Here is a 25,879-nt window from a genome sequence, read left to right as displayed (position 1 = left end):
TATCACATTCTACATATTACCATTAAAGCACTGCGCATACCTTAAAATCTCACGTTTTATGCTTTAACAAGTCATGCGCATACCTTTTTACATGAATTAATTAAACCTACACAATGAATGTTTGATTGATCCAATCCATCAAATGTTTAGATCACGCCAGATTACATATTACATAAATAAAATAAAAAATAATATAAAATTACTTACTTCAATAAGTGAATTCTAAAGAAATTTCTCCTTCTCATTTTTCCTTCCGGATTCTTTTTCTACAAGTTATTCGTTATTTATTTCAGTTTTAATAGAACTCTTACTCTCTTACATATTTTTTTTAAAGGAAGGTTGGTCAGAGAATTACGAGATACGAGGAATTTTGTATAACGAGATAAGAAAAACGATAACGAGTGGATCTCTTTCTCACTTAAACTTAAAATTTAAAAATTAAATTTTTTATTTAAAAAAATATGGCGTTATAAATGGCGAAAATTGGCCAGGCCCCTCTACGGCTAGGCCCAACCCAAGGTTAGCATGGGGCTCGGAAACAAGCATGAGAAAATGCCGAACATTTTCGACTGGGCAGCTAGCTGGTGTCGAAGCTCTGTGGGCTGTATGTGTTTTATCCACGCAGTGCATCCATTTTTCAGCTGATTTTAAGGGATGAGCCCAAAAACTAGGCGGATCCAAAGTTCTAAGTGGACCACACCACAGGAGACGAGAATGATGTCCGCCGTTGAAACCTCCGTGATATTTGTTATCCAACCTTCGTAAGGTCACACAGACCTGTACGAAGTACGAAGGGCAAACACAAATATCAGCTTGATCAAAAAGTTTCGTCGCCCGTGAGAAGTTTTCAATAGTATGCGTTCAATCCCCACTGTGTCCTGTGGTGTGGTTCACTTTACCTTTGAAACTGCTTCATTTTTGAGCTTATGCCCTGAAATGAGCTGGAAAAATGGTCGGACGGCGTGGATAAAACAAATACATCATCGTGGGGGCCACATAACTTTGACACCAGCTAGTGACTGGTGTTGGGGTCACAAGCCAAACCGCGTCCATAAAAATGATAAAACCCACATTTCCCACTTGAATGATCCTAATATGTCCGTTGATTAGGTGGGCCACACACGAACAAAGATATAGACACCTGGAGGAACAAGATGAACGGTCTAGATTCAAGACGCATGGGTTGGCTAATCAAGATTAGGACTTGAATCTGAGCCCAGCCAAAATAAAAAATTCATAAGCCACCGCAGAAGCCCTAGTGCCGATGATCCCCCAGTTTCATGTCCACCAGATGAACGTTCCAGATCACCAATGCTGTACTTATTCCCGGCTCGAGTACCTATAATGCCTCCTCGACATGCTCGCCGCGGGTAGTGTGACCCACAACAATGCTATTTCCCGCAATTCCTTCGGACCCGTTTCTATGGCTTCTCCTCCTCTCACCCAACTTCCTTTGCCTGCAAAACACACCTCACTGCCCAGTAACAAAAACCGCCTTTCCTTGAATAGGGCTCACCACCCGTTCGATGAAATTCCCCAAAGAGACGTCGTCTCATGGACGTCCTCCATTGCTCGCCACTGCCGCAGCGGCCGTTTCTCAGAAGCCGCCTCAGCACTGACCCATATGCGACTCGCCCACGTCGAGCCCAACTATATAACGTTCGTAATTATACTCTCTGCTTGCGGCGATTTCCCCTCCGAAGCTTCCCGTTTCGGCTGTTCGATTCATGGGTATATTCGGAAACTGGGCATCGACCATGACAACGTTGTGTTGGGGACGGCCCTCGTCGGTATGTATGCGAAATCCGCTCGTCTCGATTCCGCCCGCCAAGCTTTCGACGAAATGAATGTAAAGAATTCGGTTTCCTGGAACACAATGATCGATGGGTACATGAGGAACGGCGAAGTGGAGGCCGCTATTTCTTTATTTGATTCGATGCCGAAGAGAGATAAGGTGTCTTGGACCGCGTTGATCAGTGGGTTTGTCAAGAACGGCCATTTCGAAGAAGCGTTAGAGTGTTTCCGAGAAATGCAACTTGCAGACGTTGACGCTGACTATGTGACCGTTGTAGCCGTCCTTAACGCGTGCACGAATTTGGGTGCACTTGGGCAAGGCTTGTGGACGCACCGGTATGTGCAGCAACGAGATTTCAGTGAGAACATGCGGCTTAGCAATTCTCTGATCGACATGTATGCACGCTGTGGGTGTATCAATTTTGCTCGCCAGGTGTTCAATAAAATGCCAAAGCGAAGCTTAGTCTCTTGGAATTCAATAATTGTCGGCTTCGCCATTAACGGACATGCTGAGGATGCTCTCGAACACTTCTCTCTAATGCAAAAGGCGGGATTCAAGCCAGATGGCGTGAGCTTCACAGGAGCACTCACTGCCTGTAGCCATGCTGGCCTAATCAACGAGGGGCTTCAGTACTATGACAAGATGAGGAGGGTCTACAGCATTTCATCAAGAATCGAGCATTATGGATGCATGGTGGACCTTCTTAGCCGGGCCGGGCGCTTGGAGGACGCACTGCGAGTGATCGAGAGCATGCCCATGAAGCCGAATGAAGTAGTGGTGGGATCCTTGTTGGCGGCTTGCAGAACCCATGGAGATGTTGGTTTGGCTGAGAGGTTGATGGATTATCTCGTCCACTTGGAGCCTGATTGCGATTCAAATTACGTGCTGCTCTCGAACATTTACGCCGCAGTTGGAAGGTGGGATGGGGTAAGCAAGGTGAGGAACACCATGAAGGACCGTGGGATAAGTAAGAAGCCTGGTTTTAGTGCCGTTGAGATTGATTGCAGCAGCCATGAATTTGTGGCCGGTGACAAATCACATCAACAATCTGAAGATATCTATGCTCTACTTGATCAGCTTTCTCATGAGCTAAAGTTATATGGATATGTTCCTGAAAGTATTGTAGGAGCTCCAGCTGTCTATGATTGAAGCCGAAAATGTGTTACTATCACAAAGAAAAGACTCTTTTATTTATTTATATGTAATCTGTGCGTGTGATGAAACAACAAATGGAGCTTTTTCATTGCATGCATCCGGTGCAAGTAGGGTCAAAACACAGACTAGAGCTGGAGGTGTTTGATGAACAGAAAGGTGAGCTTGCGCATTTGGAAACGACGTCTTCAAGCACAAAACACAAATATTCCCCGGACAGGCTGATGGGCATGTCCCAGATCTGGGCTCTTGATAGGGTGGGCCCCACATTTTTTCCTTTGACCAGATGCCTGACCGGTCCAATTTTATAAGATGGGTCGTACAAGTACAATTATTACCAACAGTATGCATTCAAAAATCTGCTATGTTTGGGGCTGCGAGTGTGGCTTGGAGATGGTAATCAAGGGCTATGATTGGTGTTGGTTACAAGGGAAAGAAATGAGAAAATGCCCGTAATCAGTCTAATATCAGTTGAGATGCCGGGCTTCATTGATAGGATATATAATTACATTGGGGAACCTTGCCTAAATGAAAGATTAGAGAGACCACTGTTTAAGGTGGCATCAGTTGTGTCAAAGAGGAGAGGAAATGAGAATCATCTTTCCGATTTGTTCTCTTTGTTTTTCGCTGGAATCAAATTCTATCTTCTTTCCCCATTTAAAAACCCCTTGCGAGCTTTTGCGTCTTTCCACCGCAAAAAGAACAAAAAAAAAAAAAAAAAAAAAGAAGAGAGAAAGACTTTTTTTAAATGACTAAAAGATCATTATCTTTCCTTGAATTGGGCCGAAAAGAAAAAAGAAAAGAAAAGATAGAACAAAAAGAAAAGCTCTTGATTTTTTTTTTTTCCAAACTGTGCAATTTCCCCTCTTCTTTATAACCGCATTTTTTTAAAAACAAAATACCCTTATCCTGCCATATATCCTTCCCACCCATGAAAACTTGCTTGAAAGAGCTGCCTACGGGCAGGGCAGGTCACATCTCACTAGTCTTTTAAGGACCGGAACATTGTAACTTATTGCACCTTCACTTTCGGCAAACAGGGATAGGGAAAAAACCGCCCGCTGCACTATCCTCCTGTCTTCTGTCTCTCCATTGCAGACTCTGGTACGACTAACTCACCTTTTCCTTTTTGATCTCAATTATCAATGAAAAGAAAAACCCTCGGTCTTCAGCTTTAACTGTTAACTTCTGTCCTTAAAACCATTAAAGTTGGCATGCCATCATGCCTCAGATTCGGAGTCAGATGAGCTCGGTCCAGAAGAGGCACCACCCAAATTGCCTACATGGCGCTCTGGTGGCACGGGCGTCACATTCGCTTGCCTTAATCTCAAGCACTGCAAAGGCAAATCAGTATCAGTTTCATATTGGGTGTGTTACACATGAGGCGTTCATTATGTCGTGGTTCTGGACCAAAAAAAAAAAGGTGCCAAATCACTGAAATGCATCTTCTTCTTCTTTTTAATCCGTCCATCCCATATTATAGGAATGTTCACGGACATGCCAGATGCCCGTGCGCAACACAAGGACATACATGTCACCATGGCACATGTAGGGCATCCGAGTTGTGCATCTCTGGTGGGAATCTGCATTGAAATGATCCAACAAAATGATCAGGGCAGTCAGCTCATTGGGTGGTGCATTGATGAAAGCAACAGATAGTATTTCAACTGAACTGTCCATTGTTTTCATACATACCAGGCCCACATGATAAGCCGACCAACCTGGTCTTTTTACCAGGTCTCATGACACAGAGTTGCATCTGATGCAAGGCTCAGAGATGTCCCACATGTGCTAGTTTGGCACATATCTGTGTGTGAAGAGGATTCTTGTGATGCTAGCAAACCGATTTCAATGAAAGGACACATTGATTATGTCATGTTTATTCATTTCACAAGAAAATGGACCTACATAAAGTGTAGTTACCTCATAGAAAGCACTAATTTCCTCCTCTGTCAGAGCTTCGACTCCTGCATTTTCCTCCCACCCAAGTGACCGAAGAAATGCAACCTCATGCGGATCAACAACAGCATCTAGATCAATATCCGGATCAACAACAGGATTTGAACCTGCACCAATCTTATCGCCATCAGCAGGACATCTCTCAGGTTCTTCACAGGCATCATTGTTGCCAGCAGAGTCACTTCCATTCTCAGTTGGCCAGCCCAAACCAGGATCTGTTGTGGGAGGCTCATCATTTCCCTTGTTAACAGCAGCAGAAACTGCCATGATCTGTTCATCAGGTTTCTCTGATACAGATGACAGCATGGCAGGGCTTGAATCTGAGATAGGAGCCGAGTGGTTTACAGAATTTTTCCTCCTCAGAGAATTGAAGAAATCATTCCGAGACGGGTGTCTCCTGTCCAAGGAGGAGCTTTGTGCCACAGGTAAGGCAGTCGCCTTGCGATCAACAGCAATTTTTGGGTTGTTGGGGCTCCTTAAAGGAGCAAGTGCAGCTGATGCAGCAACACCGTGCGAGACTCTTCTGGCAGTTGTCGGACTCGGGACATCTTTGGCAGTAGGAGAGCTACTACCATTATTTTCTCGTGCAGATTTCAGGACATGAAGCTTTCCAACATGAGGTGTCTTGGAGGCATCGGATCTAGCAGGTCCTCGGGTAGCGTGGTTGACAAGCAGAGATGATGAGGGCTGCTGCCCAAGCTTAGTTAATGCACTTGACTCACCAGCTCTTGCAGTTTTGGGTTTTGCTTTCTCTGAGCTGAGAACCTAGAGAAGCAGAGAGTAATAACCAACCATCATAAAACTTGCATTTCTTTTCAAATAGAAAGATTATTCTATTACTACAAGGACTGCATACTTAGGACCAAGCAACGTTGCAAGCATCAGATGACAAATAACAAGAAAGTAGCCAATACCTGTAAAACAAATTAAAATGCATATATTGTGATTCTTATTCACACCCAGAATGCATTTTACCAAGCGAAGTACATGTAGCCTGTAAAGATGCAATTGAGAATGCATTTTATCTATTGAAGTATGGATGTACATAGAGCTGGGCAGAATCCGACCCGATCCGATCCAAACCGAAGGCCAGGATCGGGTCGGATCAAGTAGGCCCACTCAGATCCGACCGTACATCGAGTCAAGTTCGGATCAATGGCCAATCCGGACCGATCCAATCCGCACAATGTTCATTCAATATTGTTTCCTGTAATGTTGTCCGCTTGAGATTGGGATATACCTCATTTTTGGTTTAACACCATAAAATGATCTAGAAAAATAGATGGACGACATGGATGAAATAAATACATCATGGTGGGGTCCACAGAGCACCGACTGGTGGCAGGGGAGTAGCCAATCCGTCCTCTCAAGCTCACAGCTCAAGGTGCATCGAGCACCGAGCTCTCTGACGCAAGAAAAGAGAGAAGATAAGGAAGCGGATTGGCAGGTGTACGGTGTACCACTGGTGTATTGACGTCAGCAAGTTCTATGGGTCCCATCATGAGGTATGTGTTATATCCATACTGTCCATCCATTTGGTGGGTTCGTCTTAAGGCTTGAACCAAAAAAATAAGACAGATCTAAAGATCAAGTGGACCACACTGCAAAAAGCAGTGGGGTTGAACGTCTACCATTAAAACTATCTTAGGAGTCACAGAAGTTTCGGATCAATATGAAATTTGTTTTTCCTCTTCATCCATGTAGTTGTGACCTTATTAATAGATTGGATGGAAAATAAACGTTATCGTGGGCCCTAAAAATTCGGTGAAAGTCATATTTTTTTAAAAATTTTCAAAAAAAAAATAAAATTAAAACAGAAGCGATCCAAACCATACCCAACTCGATCCGACTCGGTTTCCTTGACCAAGTCGGACTTGGTTCGGGTCAGGCCAAGAGCACAACAGATCGGATCGAGTCAGAGGACCCGGACTCGGTCCCGGATCGGATCGAGTTCGGGTCATTGCATTGAAAATTTCGGACCAAGTCGAGTTGTACCCAATCCGGTCCGACTCGACTCGATGCCCACCTCTAGATGTACAACACAAAATTGGGAGGAACAACTTTTGTCATACAGGTGCCGCATGTATGATACAAACATGTGCCGGCAAAATTTCATCATAAATATGACGTGTGAACCTGGGAGGAGAAAATCCTCCCAAGGTGTTCCAGATCTCTCTTATATAGATCAAATGAATATATAAGAAAGATGCATTGTCATGTGAACATACTTCTATTACATGTCCAATATTCTTTCAAGTAAAAGGAATCACCCCCAGTGTGCAGGAGCAGGAAACTCAGTCCACAGTAGGTGCCTAAAGCAGTGTAGTTAACATTGCCACATACTTGAGGCAAAAGGGCCCAAGGAATGCCTAAAGCAGGAGGTGCAATTTTTTGTTCTAATTCATCATCCCATATTACAGACATGCATTGCTTCTCAATATTTATAGCTATAAAACTTGTTAGAGAGAGAAAGATAGTCCATAACACTAAAGCATGGGATGATTCTGTATAAAACAGGGTAGTTAAGGTGGTTAATAATGCTACACTCACTTTAGGTTAAAAGAGATGCAGGAAATAGGCAGGAACACCTAAACCAGTAGGTATTTTAATCAATCATCCTATTATAGACAAATATATATTGCTTCTAATTATTTACACCTTTAAAACTCATTACAGCCCAATGAAATGGATTGAAATGAGCTAAAATTGCTAACACAATGAAATAGATTGAAAAGAGGCTTGAAGTCGCTAAGCAATGAAATAGATTGAAATGGGCCTAAAGTCATTAACTGTGGACACGTTCCAAGAGAAATTCATATTCATCCATCCATGTTCATTTGTGACTTCCCATATGAATCATAAAATAAAGAGTAAAACGCTAAAATGAAGTCAAAATCATTCAAATCACAAATGTCATTCAAAAATGTCAATCGAACTTCAAAAAAGTAAGCAACTAAGCATCTGTGCTTAAAGTCCAATTAGAAATAGTAATAGCATCCCAATAGGCCAATTAAAGATTCCGTTCCATGATCTATAAGGGCTTAGATATGGGAAAAGTTGGCTTTCATGCTACAACCATTACAGTACTGCTATGTTATTCATGGTACATGGTATGTCTTACGGTAACGGTGGCCACCGTTACACGTTATGGAGCTGTAACAGCCCTTGCAAAAATTTAAAAAAAAAACCTTGTTATGGGGCCAATAAAGGTTTTTTTTTTTTTCAGAGAGAGAGAGAGCATATCGGCTGTTACGGTCCATATTGTAACAGTAACCGTGGTGGCTATTACAGCCACCTTTATAGTTACAGAATACCTTTTTCCAAGCCTTCAATTACGTGCTACAATAGCACTAAGTTAGAAACTCAAACAGTCTTAAGCAGTTTTTGGTATGGACAGGATACATTTTGGGGAGGTTGAGGAGATGAAAGTCAGAATCCTTCAAGAGATACAGGTGCTTGATTCAAACAAGGAATCTGAGCATATATCCGAAGGAGAACTAGCAGTCTCACTTGAACTTGGACTACAAAAAACAAATTGAAGAAAGAGGGGATTAAGTGGTGACAAGGGCTACATGGCTTCAATAAGGGAATGAGAGCATGAAATTCTTCCGTGGAATTCTAAAGCTAGACAAAGATGAGATAGTGCTCACAGTCTTATGTTAAATGGTGAGGGAATAGAAAAAAAGGTGTTGTGCAACACAATCGTCAACTTCTATTCGGACCACCTGAAGGAGGGATGGAATCACTCAGTCTTTAAAATTAGGTATTCGATCAAACTGTCAAGAGAAGATGCTGTGGACCTGGAAAAACCAAGCTTGAAGAAGGGAAGGCAACAGTGGCATCTTTCAGTAGGGATACGGCTTCCTGTCTGAATGGGTTCCCTAATGCTTTTTTTTTTTTTTTCCAGAAATGATGGATGATCTGTTGGCGTTCATTTCTGAGTGCTCCATAGGGGGGCATCTTTCGAAAGATATGGGAGCATCTTTTATCGCCCTCATTCCAAAGAAAAAGGGGCAGAGTGCTTAATGATTTTACGACTGTAATGCAGGGCCATTTTCACACCAGGCTCGAGTGGGGTTGTCTGTGGGATGTAGGGGCATACTCGGGGTGGGCAGCCCATGTGAGGCAGGTGGCTCGTGTGAAGCGGAATCCATGTGAAGTGGGGACCACAAGGGGGGGTTCGGCCGACGTCCTAACCCATGGGATGTGGAGCCTAGGCTATGAGATAAGGGGATTGATTCGCCACGCTCTATCAGTTCAAGCTTTTAGAGCATGTGGTTAATTGTCCTGCATCAAATTTGTATCAGAGCAGGAGGTCTCGTGTTCACCTCCTCAGCGAGGGTGATTAATGCAGGGGCATTTTCACACTGAGCTCGAGTGGGGTTGCTTGTGGGATGTAGGGGCACACTCGGGGTGGGTAGAGCCTATACAATATCTTGGCTAAATTCCTAGTTCCCATTTCCCAGGTTGTGTGGTGTTAGAGAATGTTGCATCCAAAGGGCAAGGAGCCTTTGTCTGTAGCAAGTAGATTTTGGGCAGAGCATTAGTAGCTCAGGAATGAACAAGGCAAATTTTGGAGAATGTAGAGAGAGGTTACATTGGAGGTAGATGGGTAGGAATGGAGAGAAATTTCCATTTTTATCCCCATTTTTGCTTCCAAGTTGCATAATTTCCCCAGTTCTGTTTTCTTTTCACTCATGCGAGTCCAATTTACTCGGGCGGTTTTGAGAATCGATGGTGACTCAAACGATTCAGACCAAAGTCACATTGAACTGAGTGAAACTCCACCTAGTCATCCAGTTGGTGATCAGGCCAAGTTGACTCATTTGATCCTGAGTAAACCCGCTGGGTTGGCAAACTATGCCCAAGATCTATAATTAGAATACTGGAAAATCTTCACAGAGACTTTTTGTAGAGAGGAATGGATGTTCAATCTTACAAATTGGAGCAATATATGCAAGCCCACTAGTGAAGGAGGGGCCGGTATTAGGCGCTTGAAGTCTATGAAAATAGCATTATTGGAAAGGGGTTGTGGTGGTTCAGAGCTGAAGAGAACAGTTTATGGAAGCAAGTTATTTCATGTTAATATGGGGGTAGAAGGTGGAGGTAGTTTCACAAAAACATACTCGAAATACTAAGCATCGAGCAGTTGGAAAGGAATCTTGAGATTTGTGAATCTGTTCAAGAAGGAAATCATATACAGCGGTAAACGGATCCTGCCCTTACTTTTGGGAGGACATTTGGTGCGCTAATAGGATGCTCTGTTTTATCTTCCCAAGCTTGCCTAGGTCGGTACATAAGGATGTGCTCAATTGACAGTGCTATCAAGTGTTCGGCGTCCATGTGGACTGGGACCGCCCTTTTCACAAGAATTTGTGCAACATTTGAAGAAGATGGTGGGTTGGACCTTATGCAGAGCCGGCTCTCCCCTCCACATTTGACAAGGATGGGTGGCTATAAAGATTGAAAAGGTCAAGCAGATTCTCAGTTAAAATTTTCTATTTGGTAAATCACTCTCTAGACCATGTGAGTCTTATAAGCTGATAGAGTTCATTTGGTCATACTTTGGTCCTCAAATTAGTTCCTTTGGTTGGTTTGTAGCCAAGGGATTGACAACTTCTAGAAAAGGCAAAGATTATCACAAATGTCCTCATTCTAGCCTCTAGAACACTGAGTCAGTGGATGATTTATTCATGCACTAACCTTTTGCTAGGGCAGTTTTTTTTTTTTTTTTTTTTGGTGGGGGGGGGGTGGCTTCTTCGACTTATTCCATTGTTGTTGGATGATGCCTGAGTCAAGCAAGTCCTTCGGGGTGGCATGGGGGAGGAGGTGGTCCTAAACGGAGAATTTTGTGGAGGCTTGCAGACAAGGTATTTAAAAGTGGATAAATTACAGCCGCATCGGCCATTACATGAAGGAAACAGCACCCCCATTACCGATATGGGGGTGAATCAGTCCAATATGAAAAAGGGGCCATATCAGCTTGTATCAACCAATATGGGTTGATACAAGCCGTTACAGATAGATACAATCATAAAGGGGCCATTGTGAAAGTTTTTATTTTCAATTTTGCTCACGTTTTTTCACTTTTTTTTATTTATCTCAACCATGAAGGAAGCTTAGGAAGTAATTTTAAACTAAATCTACACCTGTTTTGAGTATCAAATCACAATTTTTGAGTGGGTTTAAATGAACCAAAGCAGAGTGGGACATGTTCGTATTGGGAAATATCAAAATCAATATTGTTGAATCGCATATGCGATCATGTGCGATTGCATATGTGTATGCGCATATGCAATCGCATATGCGATCACATTTTTTTTTATTTTTTTGAAAATTTTAAAAAAAAAAAATCGAAAAATATGAAAAATAAAATAAAATTAAGGGTAACTTTCCTAGGTTATTAAATAACTAATTTTACATATTTAAAATATATTTGAGAGAAATAAAATCAATTAAACAATGAATTAAATAACAAGTGCTTGAATCTTGATCTTCCAACTTCCAAGAGAAGGGGAGGGGGGGGGGGGGGGGAGAGAGAAATATTAAGACCACTTGGAAGTAGGAAATATAAGAGAGATAGATTAAGACCACTCGGAATTAAGAAATGTAAGAGAAGAATAGAATAAAAGAGTTTTGGAGCGAGGATATTGCAAATGGGGTAGGTTTGGAAGCCTTCTTATAGACAAAAAGTTGTTTTTTTTTTTACAAAAATAAAAATAATAATAATAATAAAAAAATAAAATAATGTGTCAGCCATTGGCCAACATATGTTGTATGCAATCGCATACATCGCATATGCGATCGCATATTTTCGCATATGCCACATGCGATCGCATATGTGACAAATCGCATAGGCCATGATTGCATATGCGAGCTGCATATGGATATGCGCATATGCGATCGCATATCGCACATGACAACAATGATCAAAATAATGGGTAAGCCATCACTTTTATTTTCTTTTTTGTGTATTTATATGTAACAACAGGCCCTAATCCACCAAATCGTGCTTCATTTGTGTTCAGTTAGGGCCATTTGGTTGACTTTCAACAGGTCAAGCAAACATTGCCCCACAAACAACGTTCTTAACAAAGAATGACCCATTACACCAACAAATACATGCCCAAAACAAACAAAAAAGATAAAATAAAATAAAATCATATTTGGGATCACATCTTTTAGAATTCTACCAATAAATTTTGCTACTCTTTCCAAAAAAAAAAAACAGAGTCATAGTAGGGCAGTATTGGCGGATACACCCATCCAGCCGGATACCATTACAAAATACCTAGCTTGTGGTTGGTTTGAGCGGAGCACGATAATAGATGCTTTCTAATAATCAGTCCCATCCCATTGTCCCACCAAGGGTTTCAGCAAGACCAAGTAGGATGTCGCCTCTTGGGTTTCGATCTTTAGGCCATTTGCCACTGTATCTTTTAATAATGTTGATCATTTTGGTCTGAGTCATTCTAGTCTGTATTGTTTGCTTCCTATGCGATTTTCCAACAATTTTGTGTTCTCTCTTAAAAAGATATATGCTATGAAGAGACTCTTTAAAAGGTTATTGAATCATTTTGTTGTAAGAATCTCCTAAATAGAAGAGTTCTCTTTTATAGTGGGTGTGATGCTTCTACTATGGAGGTAAAATCTTCCCCCATTGACTGTGTTCCCTTCTAAACTGTTCTTATTAGTCTGAATTAGCATCTCTACTAGGCTCTATGCATGAATTAGAGACTGATGTAACAATCACCACCCTAGTTTGCAGCAATTTGGAATTGGAGCTTTCGGTCAAAGAGGAAATAGTATGAAGAGAATCCCATCAATTCGTGCATACTGATTTTTCACAAGATGACACATAGTTATGATGCAAGATGCAGTCGGTCAGTTCGCCACCCAATTATATCAATCAAGTTAACAGTTAACCAAGCGATCCAAACCCTGTATGAGATAATTGATCAACTTGTGCTTCATGAGGAAGGACTTGGGCCTGGAAGGATACAAGACAACAAAGGTGGAAATCAAGGAAAAATTGGTGCTGTGGCAGGCTCCATCCCATTCCAATCGAGCAGAGTGCCTCCTCATATGAAGAAAAAACAGAACAATAAGGTAGAGAACTCTTTAACAAGTTTAACATTGTGAGGATGATCAATTCTTGCTTGATGAGAGTAAGGAGCCGGTTTTGAAGAAATGACAAAGAAATTATGGTGGATGCTGTCAACAAGCCAGGCCAAGGTCTGTCCAAGCCCTGCCCATGTAGTACTACCAAGGCCCAAGCCCGGCATATGACGGACCAAAACAAATATGCCCAAACCCGGCCTGAGATTATTATGCCTAGCTCATGCCCCCAGCCCAGAACCCACTGTTGTGCCAGATCCGGGTTGTGCATTAGGTGAGTCCATAATGGCATCATGTATTACCAAATGAACTTGAAACCTTAAATGGACCAAGCTGGACGAACTGGCTATTAGACAAATGCCTAGCCCGAACTGATTAATAATGGACTTGAGTTTTAGGCCCCAATGTTGTCAAATCGCATATGCAGTTCTGTGTGATTACAGATGCCTGGGCGCATATGTGATTGCACAATTGCATATGTGGTCGCTTTTTTTTAATTAAAAAAAATATATATAATAATAATAATAAAATAAGGGGAAATTTTTTTTAAAAATGTAGAAAATTATAAGAACTTAGGAGAAACTCCCCTAAGTTAACAGATAACTAATACAGTAATTTTACATATATAAATTTAGTTTGTGACTTACGAGAAAATTGAATGAAGTACATCAAATTCAACATTCAACAATATAGTTAAGTAACAAAACAATCAATAAGCTATTTATAGTACAAATACAATTTTGAAGTTACATCTTAATGTTTCTTATTTATACACACTAACACTATTTACACGTTACAACTTAGTACATACAATAAGTTACAACCTAGTTACGCTAACACCAAGTTAAATTTAACAATATAGTTACACAACTTACAAGTTACATAACTTACTAAAGTTCAATTTTTTGCAAAAAAAAGAAAAAAGAAAAATTAAAATTAAAACAATGTGCCAACGGTTGGCAGATATGTGATCGCATACATCACATATGCGATCGCATATCCTCGCACTTTTAGCACATGCGCTCGCATATGCCATCATGGCAATGGCATATGCGATATGCATATGGGAATTCACATATGCGGTCGCATTTAACAACATTGTTAGGCCCAATCATAGCCCTCAGCCCTAATATTCCAGCCTAAGCCTCTCCATTGCGAGCCAAGGCCAAAAGCCCAATGGGTCAGCCCAACCCATTGACCGTCCTAATGGTGGAAAATATTGCCCTCTTCAAATATGTACTTTTGCCAAGTGGACTGATCATTTTGAAGACTCGACAGACAAAAGTTGATTGAGCGAGAAGAAAGGAAAATTTCAAACAAATCATCTTTCAGCAGAATTCATCACTGAATTGATTCAGAAGATGAATGGTTGTCCTTTCATCATCTTCCTCTGGATATTTTCCTCTAATTTATTTTACGCACAGACACTATCAGATATAAATTTCTACTTTAAGTCTTTATGGAAATCATCATGGCCTTTGATCCAGGTGGCAATCAAGGCTTTTGTTTCAAACACTTGGTGTAATGGATGGGAAGATTACAATACCGCAGTTAACATGCAATGAAGATGGATGTTGCAAAAGATATTCTAACACAAACTTGTGATCAACAGAAGTGGGTTGATGCAGCCCATGCAAGCAATCTACAGCAATTATAGTTACATGAAGTGTGAAGGAAAGCAGCAACAGATTTGGGTGAGGGAACAGGGAAGCGTCAGTTTCAAAATGTTAGTAAGTATAAATGGCCGGGAAGCAGGAGCAAGAGCATGATTCGGAAGCTAGAGGGAGTGCTGCACCCAATTAGAAGGACCATGCAACTAAAAGTGCACTACATTATCCTATAGTTTTCTGATGGGACCACCAAGCAGCTGGTCACTATATAGGGGGAGCATTTCAGCTAGCCAGCAAGCAACAGCTAGCTTCAAAGCTATTGTGTGCATCGGCCTTTACATCCTAATTGTTTTTCATATAGTCCCTACTCCTTAGTCAGAAGTTGTACTAATGTTGTCTTCTTTTATCAGCAAGCATGCTACGGTATCACCAAACTATGCACTATTATAATAACATGCTATCATAGTGCTACTTTTAGAAACTCAACTAGCATAGTTTTTAGTTTTTAATAATACAGAACAGCCTTGTAAAGGGCTATGTTTAGTTATTCTAGGGTTGCCATTCAATATGGATCAAGGGCTGAGAATTGTTATTATTTAAAATTATATATACATTGTAAAGTGACTGTTTAGAAGGTTATTCATGTCTTTCTGCTGGAATCTATCTACAAAAGAGTTTCCTTTTGTAGTGGATTGGGAAGTGACTGTTTGGAAGGCTATTCATATCTTTCTACTAGAATCTTTTTATGAAAGAGTTTCCATTTGTAGTGGGTGAGATTTTTATATTCTAAAGGCAAATTTCTCCTATACTGATTATGTTTCCTTCTCTATCTTTCTTGTTAGTTTGAATTGCCACAACTACTTGGATGTAAATGCAAATTAGAGGACTGGCTTGACCAGCAGACACCAAGCCTCTTCTTTTTATAAACTAAGCATGAACCCAAGACCTCAATGTCGAAACGAAGGCTCCTACCATTGAGCTACAGAATTGCGACCAAGAAGGATCTTAAGTAATGAGCACCATATTCTTTGAAGGATTTTAAGATTCCGAGCCACGTTTTGCTGAAACTTGTTAGCTACACAAAGAATAAGACCAACAAACCTCTAATACCAATAAGGCACCTGCAGTGAGATCAACATCCATTGCTCAGTATTGAGACAGCTGAGGACAACAATGCAACTATTAAACAGGCTTTTGCAAGTTCTGTGCATTTTCGCACAGACCACTCAAGTATGACCTCTAGAAAAACAAAGGTACCAATAACTAGCATGTTGCAGAACCCATCAGCAAGCTAAAAATGTTCATGTTTAGTTCAAAATGTTTTTTGAAAGAAAAATCTATAGAAACCTCAAGTGTTTTGCAATTTTGCAAGTTCACCTAATTGTTTCTCCACTCAAACATACAATTTAGAAGCAGCGGTGTAAAAATATAAATAAATAAAAATCCCTCTCTAAGAAAATATGACAAAAAAGGATTGAATGACTCGCACAAAATCTAGGAAATGATTTTTTTTCGGAACAAGATAGTAGAACCTCGCACAAGAATGAGCGAAAGTGGACAATTATAAAAAATATAAAGCTCACCAAAAAACTAACTGAAGGTCTAGCCCTTGATAGAGTGGAATGGCGGAACAGGATTCATGTAGCCCCAATTAATTGGGCTAAGGCATAGATGATAATAATGATGTGACGATGTTAAAAAGCCTACCAAAAAAATACAAAAATATGAAAACAAAATGAAAATCAAATAAAGAAACTCAATTGAAATGGTTGTTGCATCATAATTTGTAGCAAGTGGTGAAGATCTTATGACAAGTTAGGCAGTAAGGTGGATGAGTAACATCCACTACAATGTTGCTGCATTTTGCTGCATGTACTTGTCTCACACACATGTATATTGTGACTTGTGTGGGAATGAAACTTATGAGTAATCTAACAAGTGTAGTTGTTTGTACTTTAAGCATTGTAAGCGGACGCAGCCCTGTTCTTGATCCCAACTACAGATCCATCATAAGCAGAAAAGAAAGCCTAATACTTTGAACATAACCACCATAATACATCCACCAAAACCCAATATAGATCTGCTACAGTTCTGTCCTAACTGGTAATCCACGATAGATCGAAGTCGAGTCTGTAAGGTTCGACAGTGTCAAAGTAAATCTGGCTGAACTGGACATCAAGTTGATGTCCAGCTTTTGGGATTTCAAACACTGGTTTACCCAATCGTTGTCTGATGTGTTGTGTCACAGAAGAAACAATAAACCATAGGTTGTTTTGTCCTTTTATTTTGAATCTCTGGTTCCTTTTCAAATTATTTGGAATTGATTTGTCTATTTCAGGATTTTTGAAGAATTTGAATGTTGGTCAATAGAACAGCATCGCCTCTTATGCAGGGAAGCTACTTAAAATCATGCTTCCATCAATTCCTTAAACATATGGGTGGAGCACAACAAGAAAATCTTTCCTGCGCAATGTTGTCGAAATCCTATGATTTAGGTTTTGAGTCGGATCTTAAGCAAAACAATTTGAATCACACCTTGAATCCCTTTTTAGGTGAATCCTACGATGATATGTTTTGAATGCCACTATTTACGTTTCAAATTATCCTTGTTCTCTTCTATTTTAAGCTTTACTTGGCTTTCATTTTATGTTTTTAAATTGGTGTGGGCTTTAAGAATCATTTAGAAGAGGTTAATTATTTTATTATGTTCTTTATAAGAGATTACATGAAGGATATTCTTCAACATAAAATTGTTTTGCATATTTCCTACTTCTTAATCAGTTGAAACACCAAATTGATGTATGACTCATCTGGAATGTTTTCATACATGGTTGTGATCATGTTGATGTGTGTGTTGGGGGGGGGGGGGGATGGTTAAAAATCAAATATCTTTTTTCGTCGGTCTGCAAAACCAAACACGCTTTTCCGATGTGATTCTACACTCAAGAAAGGTAAAAGGAAAATAAATTATCAAAGGATTCTTGTATGTTTTTAAGATAAATTTCTTATATGACAAAAAATAAAGGATAAGAATCATCTAACACTATCATAGTATGGAGGTATAATGGTGCATATGGATGGGAAGCAGACGACTGATGAGTTTTTTTCTGATTTATTTATATTTTGCAGATTTTCTTCATTTTTTAAAGAAAATCATTAAAAAAAACTTACGATTTACAATACAATTCAACCCTTTACCATGACTTGCAATACAATAACTATTCTGAAAACACAAAACAAAAAACACAACAAAAAAAAAAAAAAAAAAACACAGGTTGTTCCTAAGAATGTGCTCTTTGGGTTTAGAAGGCTATCTACGACCTGGGAGTGGCAACCAGAGCCTATAGGACCAAGGTTTCTGCCCCTAAACTTGGCTCAAGGACTGGGCCCTAATTGGGCAAAAAAGGGCTTGGCCCTAACCATGGCTCTACAATGCCAAGCCGGGGCCATGGTTGGGGCCTATAAGAAAAAAAGAGAACTAATCAAAGGTTTGAAATAGTCCAATCTAAAATTATTTTTCATGGATATCCCCTCCATCCATGACGAGTCCCATCATATGGTTTTGATCATTGATACATGAACTTGGATCCAAGGGTGCCTTTAAACTACACATGTATGTTGAACCAAAACAGCTCTCAAAAGCCTTTAAACAATTCTTTTTTATATACAACATAACAATACAAACAAGAAAGAAAATACGTAGTAGCTACTATTCCATACTCCACATAAAATTGTAAGGTCCCAAGAGACCACACAGTTAAAAAGAAGGCAATAAGAACATTGCATTTCTTTTTTGCATAAAATGGTCTTGGAGAATGGATTACATCCCTAGTCTGGTTGTTTGGCAGGAGGTAGTGACGATCAAGACCAAATTAAAGACAAAGTAGTGGAATTCTTTGAGTAGATGACCACTAAGTGTTCGAAGTATTGGTATCACTACAAGTTTCGCTGGTCGGGGATATGGAAACAATATCGATATCGTCAATAATATCGTTGATAACTGAAAATGCGAGAAAACATGGGGAAAACGATAGAATTATCAATGAAACTTTAGGAGATGCTAAAATACACATATTTACGAATATATATATATATATATATATATATATATATATATATATATATATATAAGCAAAAAGAATGTATACACAATAAGTTCCCATTTAATAGGGGTTTAAAAGCATGTGTCGTCGTAAGAAACAGTCTAACCATCCCATCCATCCAACCTTCCATCCAAACATCCATCGATATTACAGAATATTGACAACTCATGATATTTTGCCAAGAAATCATCAACAACAAGAAAGGAAACAAAAGATTGTGGTCTTGATATCGCACATGTTGCGATAATGATAATATTGAGATATTATCAATATTAGCAACAACAAATTGAAAACCTCATACAACAATGCGCTCATTAAAAAAATTGAAATAGAATTTTTTTAATAAACATACTTTCTATGATATCCCTGCCTTGGTGATATTATTGAAATACCATCAATACACTTGGGAAGAGTTGTACACGAGTCAAGTTAACTCGGTCAACTCACTCGACTTGACTCGAAAAACCTCTAACCCATCTCGGCTTGAAATTGGATTCGAACAGAGTTGAGTTGGTTTTTTTAGCTCAAAAAAATTTCGAGCCGAGTTCAAGCTTGACTCAACTCGGATCGAACCTCAACTCGAATCGACTCAAATTGAATCAACTCGATAACTCGGTTATTTTGATATTGATGTTGCTGGCCGAGTGTTTGATGAAATGACTCAACGAAGTGTTGTTTCGGGTGCGTACATTCTCCTCCGGATTAGTTGGTGGTAAGGAATGGATACGAAACAAATCGTCACAAAAAAAAAAAAAAAAAAACTTTACATTATAAGACTGCCCTCATATCGTGATTTTGATGCTGCTCGCCGAGTGTGTTTGATGAAATACATGTAAAGTGTTGTTACTGTTTTGCATTATGTGAGAAATTGAAGATGCATTATGTGTTTGAGAAAATGTCACACAGGCTTGAACTCGCCCAAGTGGCTAACTGAACTGAGCCGAGCTGGCTAGACAGGCTCAAGGACCAAGCCAAGCCAAGTTCGAGCTGGGGTTACTAACCGAGCCGAGCTGTGCCAAGCTTGACTCGGTTCAACTAGTGTACAACTCGCTTGTGATACAAGCATCACCTAGAATTTACACAGTCGAAAATATTGGTGATGCATTAGCGATATCAATACATTGGCAATACAAGCGACACCTGGAATTTACACAATTAAAAATATCGGCGATATCGATATGTTGGCGGTACTTAGCAATACATTGTTGATGCCTGGAATTCCTAATACTACCAGTGTTATCGGTATCGCTACTAGTATTATCGGTATTGTGGAGCTGGAGATAACAATAATATCAGAGATATTTCGATAATATCAGAGATAATTCAAGTGGAAGGGTATAAATTTTAAATGCATCCACCCGCAAGTGGTGTGTTGGCTCAAAAAGGAGTTTGAGGAGGTATGGAAGGTGGTGATGGGGATGGTTAGGGATAAGACTTTACAATGGCATTTTTTACTATAGAGCGTCAGATATTATCGAAAGTGATCTTTTGGATTTCATGCATGAATTCCATTAGAGATTGAAGTTTGACATTAAGTCTCAATGCAACTTTTTTTACCCCTTGTGTTTGAAAACTAAAGTTGTTAGTCATGGAAATGAAAGATTGTTCGCTAATAAGTTTGGTGTAGCATGTATTCAAAATCTTTATAATAATAAAATTAAAAAAAATAATAAAATTAAAAAAGAACTCTCAAGATGGATGAGGTTAGTCATGTGTTTTGTATCTCAATCTCAAGGGGCTTCTGTTGAGGATCAGCAAAACATGAATGGTGTGTTGGTCGCTAGCAATGGGTAGGGGTTGTCCCTAGCTTGACCATGGTCCCCATGCCATGGCCCCAGCCTTGCCCTACAAGGTAAACCTAGTAAGAAAAGAGAAATATGATCAAACGCTTGAAATAGTCCAATCTAATATGTTTGTGTGTTGCTAATGTACCCACCTTCACGGGGACGTTAGCAATGTCCCCAAACCTTTTAAATGGCACATGGGGTGACCTATGGTCGATCGTTTATTCATTCATACAAATAGGAACAAGCCATGGTGCAAAAATCATGCCAATCAGGTGAATCCTAAGCATCCAATCAATAGCATGAAAATGGAGAATCAAGATTGATCGGAAAGACAAAATAGGTCCAATCATCATCTTGAAACATCTAGTAGATAGATCCAACTTTGTATTTCTTATGATTCTGAAGTAACACTTTGATTTGACGATTCTAGCCATTTGATTTATGGCTCATAAACAATGTGCGAATGTAAAAAATTGGCCCCATTCAAAGAGTTAGGATTATCCAATTAGCATGATTCTTACGCCATAGCTTACTCCTAGCTGTATGAATGAATGAATGGTTCAAATCAATGATAGGCCACCACATGTGCCATTGAAAATTGTAGGGGACGTTGCTAACCCCACCACATGTGCCATTGAAAATTCTAGTGTACTTCCATTCCCTTTTTAAGGCACCAATTAGGGTGGCAGACAAGACAAAACCCAGTGGAAGGAATTTTCTATGAGAGGGAGAAGAGGGTAAAGAGGGAGAGGGAGAGGCTCAAAAGGAGGTATTGGTTTTGGGAACAAAAAGGAGAGAAACTGCATGCTTCTTAGTAAATAGTGGTGGAGATTTGAAAAGGGAATCATCGTGGTCAAATGTTATCAAGAGAATTTTGGTGAAATGCAAAAGGGCTAGCACATACTGACATGGTCCAGAGAGGTAGGTCAGAGGTTTGGAATGCAATTATCAGATTTGAAGTTCATGAGCATCTGGAAAATGGCAAGTCATCTCAAAGAGTGTGGAGGTGCTCCGGAACGTAAGACAATGTCCTCTTGGTAGAGAATATTTGGGTGGCAGATTATTATCTGGCCACAGCTTCCCCATCCTCATTTCCCTTTTCTTTAATGAAAAAAGGGGCCTTGTTAAAGATTGCTGTAAATTTGTTAGGGGAAATGTGATGTGGAACCTGATCTTTGGTTGCAATTATTGGGGGAAATGTGATGCGATCCAACATCATCCATTTCTTTGTTTCCTTTCAGCTTTTATGACCGTTTAGGAACTCAGCTTCCTGGTTTAAGTGCCAGCTCCTTTTCCTGTCAATTTTCTAAGTTCTAGTCCTATGCATCACTGCATCCCCGAATTTCATACATGCACACAGAAAAATGAGAACACTAAATAAAAAAGTAAGTTGAGAATGATTCATCTCAAGGAAACTTACCGCGCCTAGCTCCCTGCACCTTGTTTGGATGCTCGGAAGTCCGGTTACAAGGGGAAGTTGAGATCCTTGTAAGTCGAGTTACAGGAAAATGGCTTCCAAAAGTCAGGTTATTGCTGTTTGGATAACAAAGCTAGAGTTACATGGAATCCAAATTGTGTTTGGATGCCAATATCCTTGCAAATCAACGAAATGATATTTCCGACCATCCCCCCCTTTCCAACGCACGTGCACACACACGCAAAAAACCTAATCTACAATATGACATTTCCACCATCACTCCCAAAGAAAAATTCTCTGGGTTGTTTCAAATCTGTTGATGATGCTAGCTGGACAGTCAAACATAGACGTGAAGTAAAAAAGGTGCATTTGCTGAGGCAGCCTACAGCAAAGTGATGAGCCAATCAAAATGTATACACCACACGGAGAGAGGGAGAACAGGGAGCGAAAATACAAACTCCTCCAGAAATCTTCACATAGTCATTAAAGAAATTAAGAGGGTACTCATCGATTCTTAGAAGTATGTATATGATAATGTTTAGACCATCAATAGAACATGTATACCTGATGCATGATTTCTACATTATTTTAGTTAATATTCCTGCATATTCATACAATGAAATGGGATCAAGTTACAAACTGCACCATTTGTCAAAAACATAAGATTAAAACACGTTTGTTTCATCCTTCTTTATTCAGCATTCATTTGTTTGGTAGATAGGCCAACAAATGAATTTCCAATCACTTTTAAAAGTACTCAAGCCTAACCAATACAAGTAATTAACCTTTAAAAAACAGGACAATTAATTCATTTCATTCTCCACCCATACAAAGTTGACTTGGCATCAGATGATATTTAAAACCTTGGCACATCGACTCCTATGTGTAGAACCAACACAATCCTACTTTTGACAATGCTATCTGGCATGATTAGAAAGCATTGTCAGAAGTAGGATTGTGTTGGTTCAACACATAGGAGTAACGTGAGGATACTACAGTCCAATTAACTGGATCAGGGTTTTTGTATTGCCGCTTAGAATCTCTACAAGAACATGACAAGTTTTACCACCTATACATAAGTTTCATTCCAGGTTTTCCATTAGATATAACTCTCCTCACTGGATAAAACAAATGAATGATAGAAAACAAAAAAAAAAAAAAAAAAAAAATGTAATCAACATCTGATCTCCCTGAGGTATTTATACAACAGGAAGCGGTAAACAGGTTGAGTTCAGATGGAAACGTCTTAGACAATCAACAACGGGAAGTAAGATTGCGTACCGAGGATTTTGGCATTGAAGGAGTCATGGGTATCAACTGCCGAGATTTTTTAATAGCAAACTCCTCGAGCCTTTGGTTCTCGACAGATAACTGTGACCAAGCAGTGAAAAAATCATTCAACAAAACCGTCCCAAAACAAATGACGTGGAATCGGTATGTCCTAGTTACCTGGGGAGCTGTACGAGCCCGCGAAGGGGCCTGAGCCAATGTTTCCGCCATATTAAGGCCAGTGGTCATGCTTGGGAGCACAGAACCCGAATTTGCAGGAACAGTTTGTTGAATCGACGGAAGTACTGTGCTGTTGCTTCCAACAATTACAGGTATTTCCGCCAATGCTGAGGTCCAACATTCTCCCCCAATTACAGAAGAAGTACCCATTGGCAGATTTTGAGAAGCGCTGCCCAAACCGGGTGACGAGACTCTGCTAATGTCAGAAACTCCTGGTTTTTCTTCAGCCCCGAGCGAAGGGAAGTCTCTTTCAAATGCAGCCTTTTGTATGTTGCTGATAACACCACCCCCAATGTGCAGACCATTGCTAGTGTCATTTCCTGCTCTTCTATGCCACACCTCACCCCGTCTCCCTGATATCATGGATTGTGAACGCCTCAAACTATCTTTCTCAATTTTACTTGTGAAAGCATTAGCTGAGAGTGTCAAAGGATCAGAATAATCATGAATCCCGTGGTCCCCCAATCGAAATTCAAGCTCCTTCTCCCGTTCCTTATCACGATGGCTCCTACTAAAACTACTGTAAGACCGTGAGTGCAAGGACGAATCCTTGTCATGCATCATACTCCCATTGCTGCTTGAACTCCTACGGAAGTATGAAGAAGAGGTCCGATCCATGAAAGAACGAGGAGTGTCATGATCACCAGAACTAACTGAAGACCGGCTCCTTGTAGGCAATGCACTTACATGATCATCTATAGATGAAGACAACAATAATCAAATAAACATACCATAAGCATAAAGAGTATAAAATAAATGGGGAGGGGAAATATGAGAAATACCAGATTGAGAGGAAGATGCAAATTGATGGGAACTGCCACCACTGCCACTGCTTATACCTCCATTCGCTCCCTTCAACCATTCTGGTATTAACGCTGGCTCACCTCTTTCCATAACGCTTACCGACCATGATATTAAAACAAAACTACGCGCGGATATTCTGAATTCACCCACCAAAAACCCTTTCAACCTTTCCCAGTAAAAATCCCACTTTCTGTACAAAATTAGTCACCTAAAAACCATATCTTCTCCACAAGAATCAATCAAATCCTAATTTCCAACAACATAAACTGGAAAAATAAAAATAAAAAACACTTCTCTCAGTTGAATCAATTCCCAATCAAGGCTCCCTACTCTCTCCAGCGAAAACAAGGAACCCTATACAAATCCAGAATCTGAACCACCGCAAAAGACTACTGTAACTAATCAACTCTGTACACACTACGAGAATCAACAGGAACGAATCGACAGTCACATCCGAAAAGGGGGGAAATGCCGAATGAGCATGCGTCCTCTTACCCTTATGCCTCCATGACGGGAAACGCTCAAAAGACTGTCATCATCCAGCAAAAACCTAAATATCGGAGAAACAGGAAGGCGAGCCGGCGACGACGACCGCCGCGGCGGAATTCAAACTCATGCTTCTTGGGAGAAACCAAACCCTAGAAACGGGCGAAATAAGAAAACAGAAACCCTAGAGAAGAAGAAAAAAGGGGGTTGTGAAACGGGGAAAATGAGAAGAGGGTTCGACAGCCCTCAAAGAAAGTCTACCCTAGGGTTAAAAAAAGGGGGAGGGCAAAAATGGAAAGAAATAAAAGCGAGAGTTCCTCCGCCTGAAATCGTCGCCACAGGATCTGCGTCAGGAAACCCTAACCGTTCGATTGCGCGACGAGTGTTTTCTCAATGCTAAGAAGTCTGTTTGTTTCTGTGTGTAAGAGAGAGGAAAGGAGGGAGAGAGAGAGAGAGCTTACGAAGGAGATTGGAGTCTGCAAAGCTTCTTTTCTTTTCTTTTCTTTTTTCTTAATATCTTTGTATGCAGAGAGTGAGAGAGAGCTTTGGTCGCGCCTTCAAAGGAAAGAAAGGGTTTTATCGGCGACAGAGGAGAAATGCAAAGAGAAAGGAAACGTATGAAGAACTAATTCCGTGTTTTCGATTGTATGTACGTGTTTGCCTCCCTTCAGAATCCCTATAGAAAACGAACTCGGCTCTATCTCTCTCTCTTTGTACGTACCATGACAGACTGGAGTATTTACGATACTCGGCCTACAACTGCTTGTACCGTACCGTTCTGGTCGGGGTGGCCCATCTCTTTGGTGATCTAAAGTCGTTGATATTATAAGAAGTCCAAAATCACAGTGATGATGGTAGTCACGAAAGATAGGGACGGTTCCAATTCAACGGATATAAAGGGCTGAATATTCTATGGCTAGGATCTTAAAATCTAACAGTTTTGGTGCATGGGTCATGCACGGTGAGTCCTTGTACATCAACGGTTTGGATGGCCCACACATGCAAAGTGAAAAACTAGATGTGCGTGTACTGTACTATATCTTGGCCCCGGCATTGCAGAACATCCCTACCAACTCAGGACCCAATAGAGGAAATTTCGATGCTTTCCTGGATAAACCGTCCAAGTTGTGGACCCCACC

General features: G+C 40.3%; 2 protein-coding genes across 2 annotated transcripts; one reads left to right on the top strand and one right to left on the bottom strand.

Annotated features, from left to right (window-relative positions):
- Window positions 1-869: 869 nt before the first annotated feature.
- On the top strand, window positions 870-3,043 carry LOC131242531 (pentatricopeptide repeat-containing protein At1g05750, chloroplastic). The gene has a single exon (XM_058241236.1). The coding sequence runs from the start codon at window positions 1,358-1,360 to the stop codon at window positions 2,942-2,944; it is 1,587 nt and encodes a 528-aa protein (XP_058097219.1). The 5' UTR covers window positions 870-1,357; the 3' UTR covers window positions 2,945-3,043.
- A 360-nt stretch (window positions 3,044-3,403) lies between these two features.
- Window positions 3,404-25,436, bottom strand: LOC131242530 (uncharacterized). The gene is made up of 5 exons (XM_058241235.1): window positions 24,233-25,436; window positions 23,391-24,145; window positions 23,223-23,312; window positions 4,871-5,671; window positions 3,404-4,281 (listed from the first exon to the last, which is right to left on the bottom strand). Exons 1-5 carry the CDS (start codon window positions 24,342-24,344, stop codon window positions 4,168-4,170), a joined length of 1,872 nt encoding a protein of 623 aa, XP_058097218.1. The 5' UTR covers window positions 24,345-25,436; the 3' UTR covers window positions 3,404-4,167.
- Window positions 25,437-25,879: the final 443 nt, after the last annotated feature.

Source organism: Magnolia sinica, chromosome 4 (genome assembly GCF_029962835.1).
Source record: "Magnolia sinica isolate HGM2019 chromosome 4, MsV1, whole genome shotgun sequence".
NCBI classification, from domain to species: domain Eukaryota; kingdom Viridiplantae; phylum Streptophyta; class Magnoliopsida; order Magnoliales; family Magnoliaceae; genus Magnolia; species Magnolia sinica.
The sequence above is the reverse complement of the archived record's forward strand: the minus strand, read 5'-3'. Positions and strand labels throughout refer to the sequence as shown.

Coding starts and splice junctions, on each gene's coding strand:
- LOC131242530 (XM_058241235.1), bottom strand. CDS start 24,344: ATGGAAAGAGGTGAGCCAGCGTTAATACCAGAATGGTTGAAGGGAGCG. Junction 24,146..24,232: donor TGCATCTTCCTCTCAATCTG/GTATTTCTCATA, acceptor CTTCATCTATAG/ATGATCATGTAAGTGCATTG. Junction 23,313..23,390: donor GGGCTCGTACAGCTCCCCAG/GTAACTAGGACA, acceptor GCTTGGTCACAG/TTATCTGTCGAGAACCAAAG.
- LOC131242531 (XM_058241236.1), top strand. CDS start 1,358: ATGCTCGCCGCGGGTAGTGTGACCCACAACAATGCTATTTCCCGCAAT.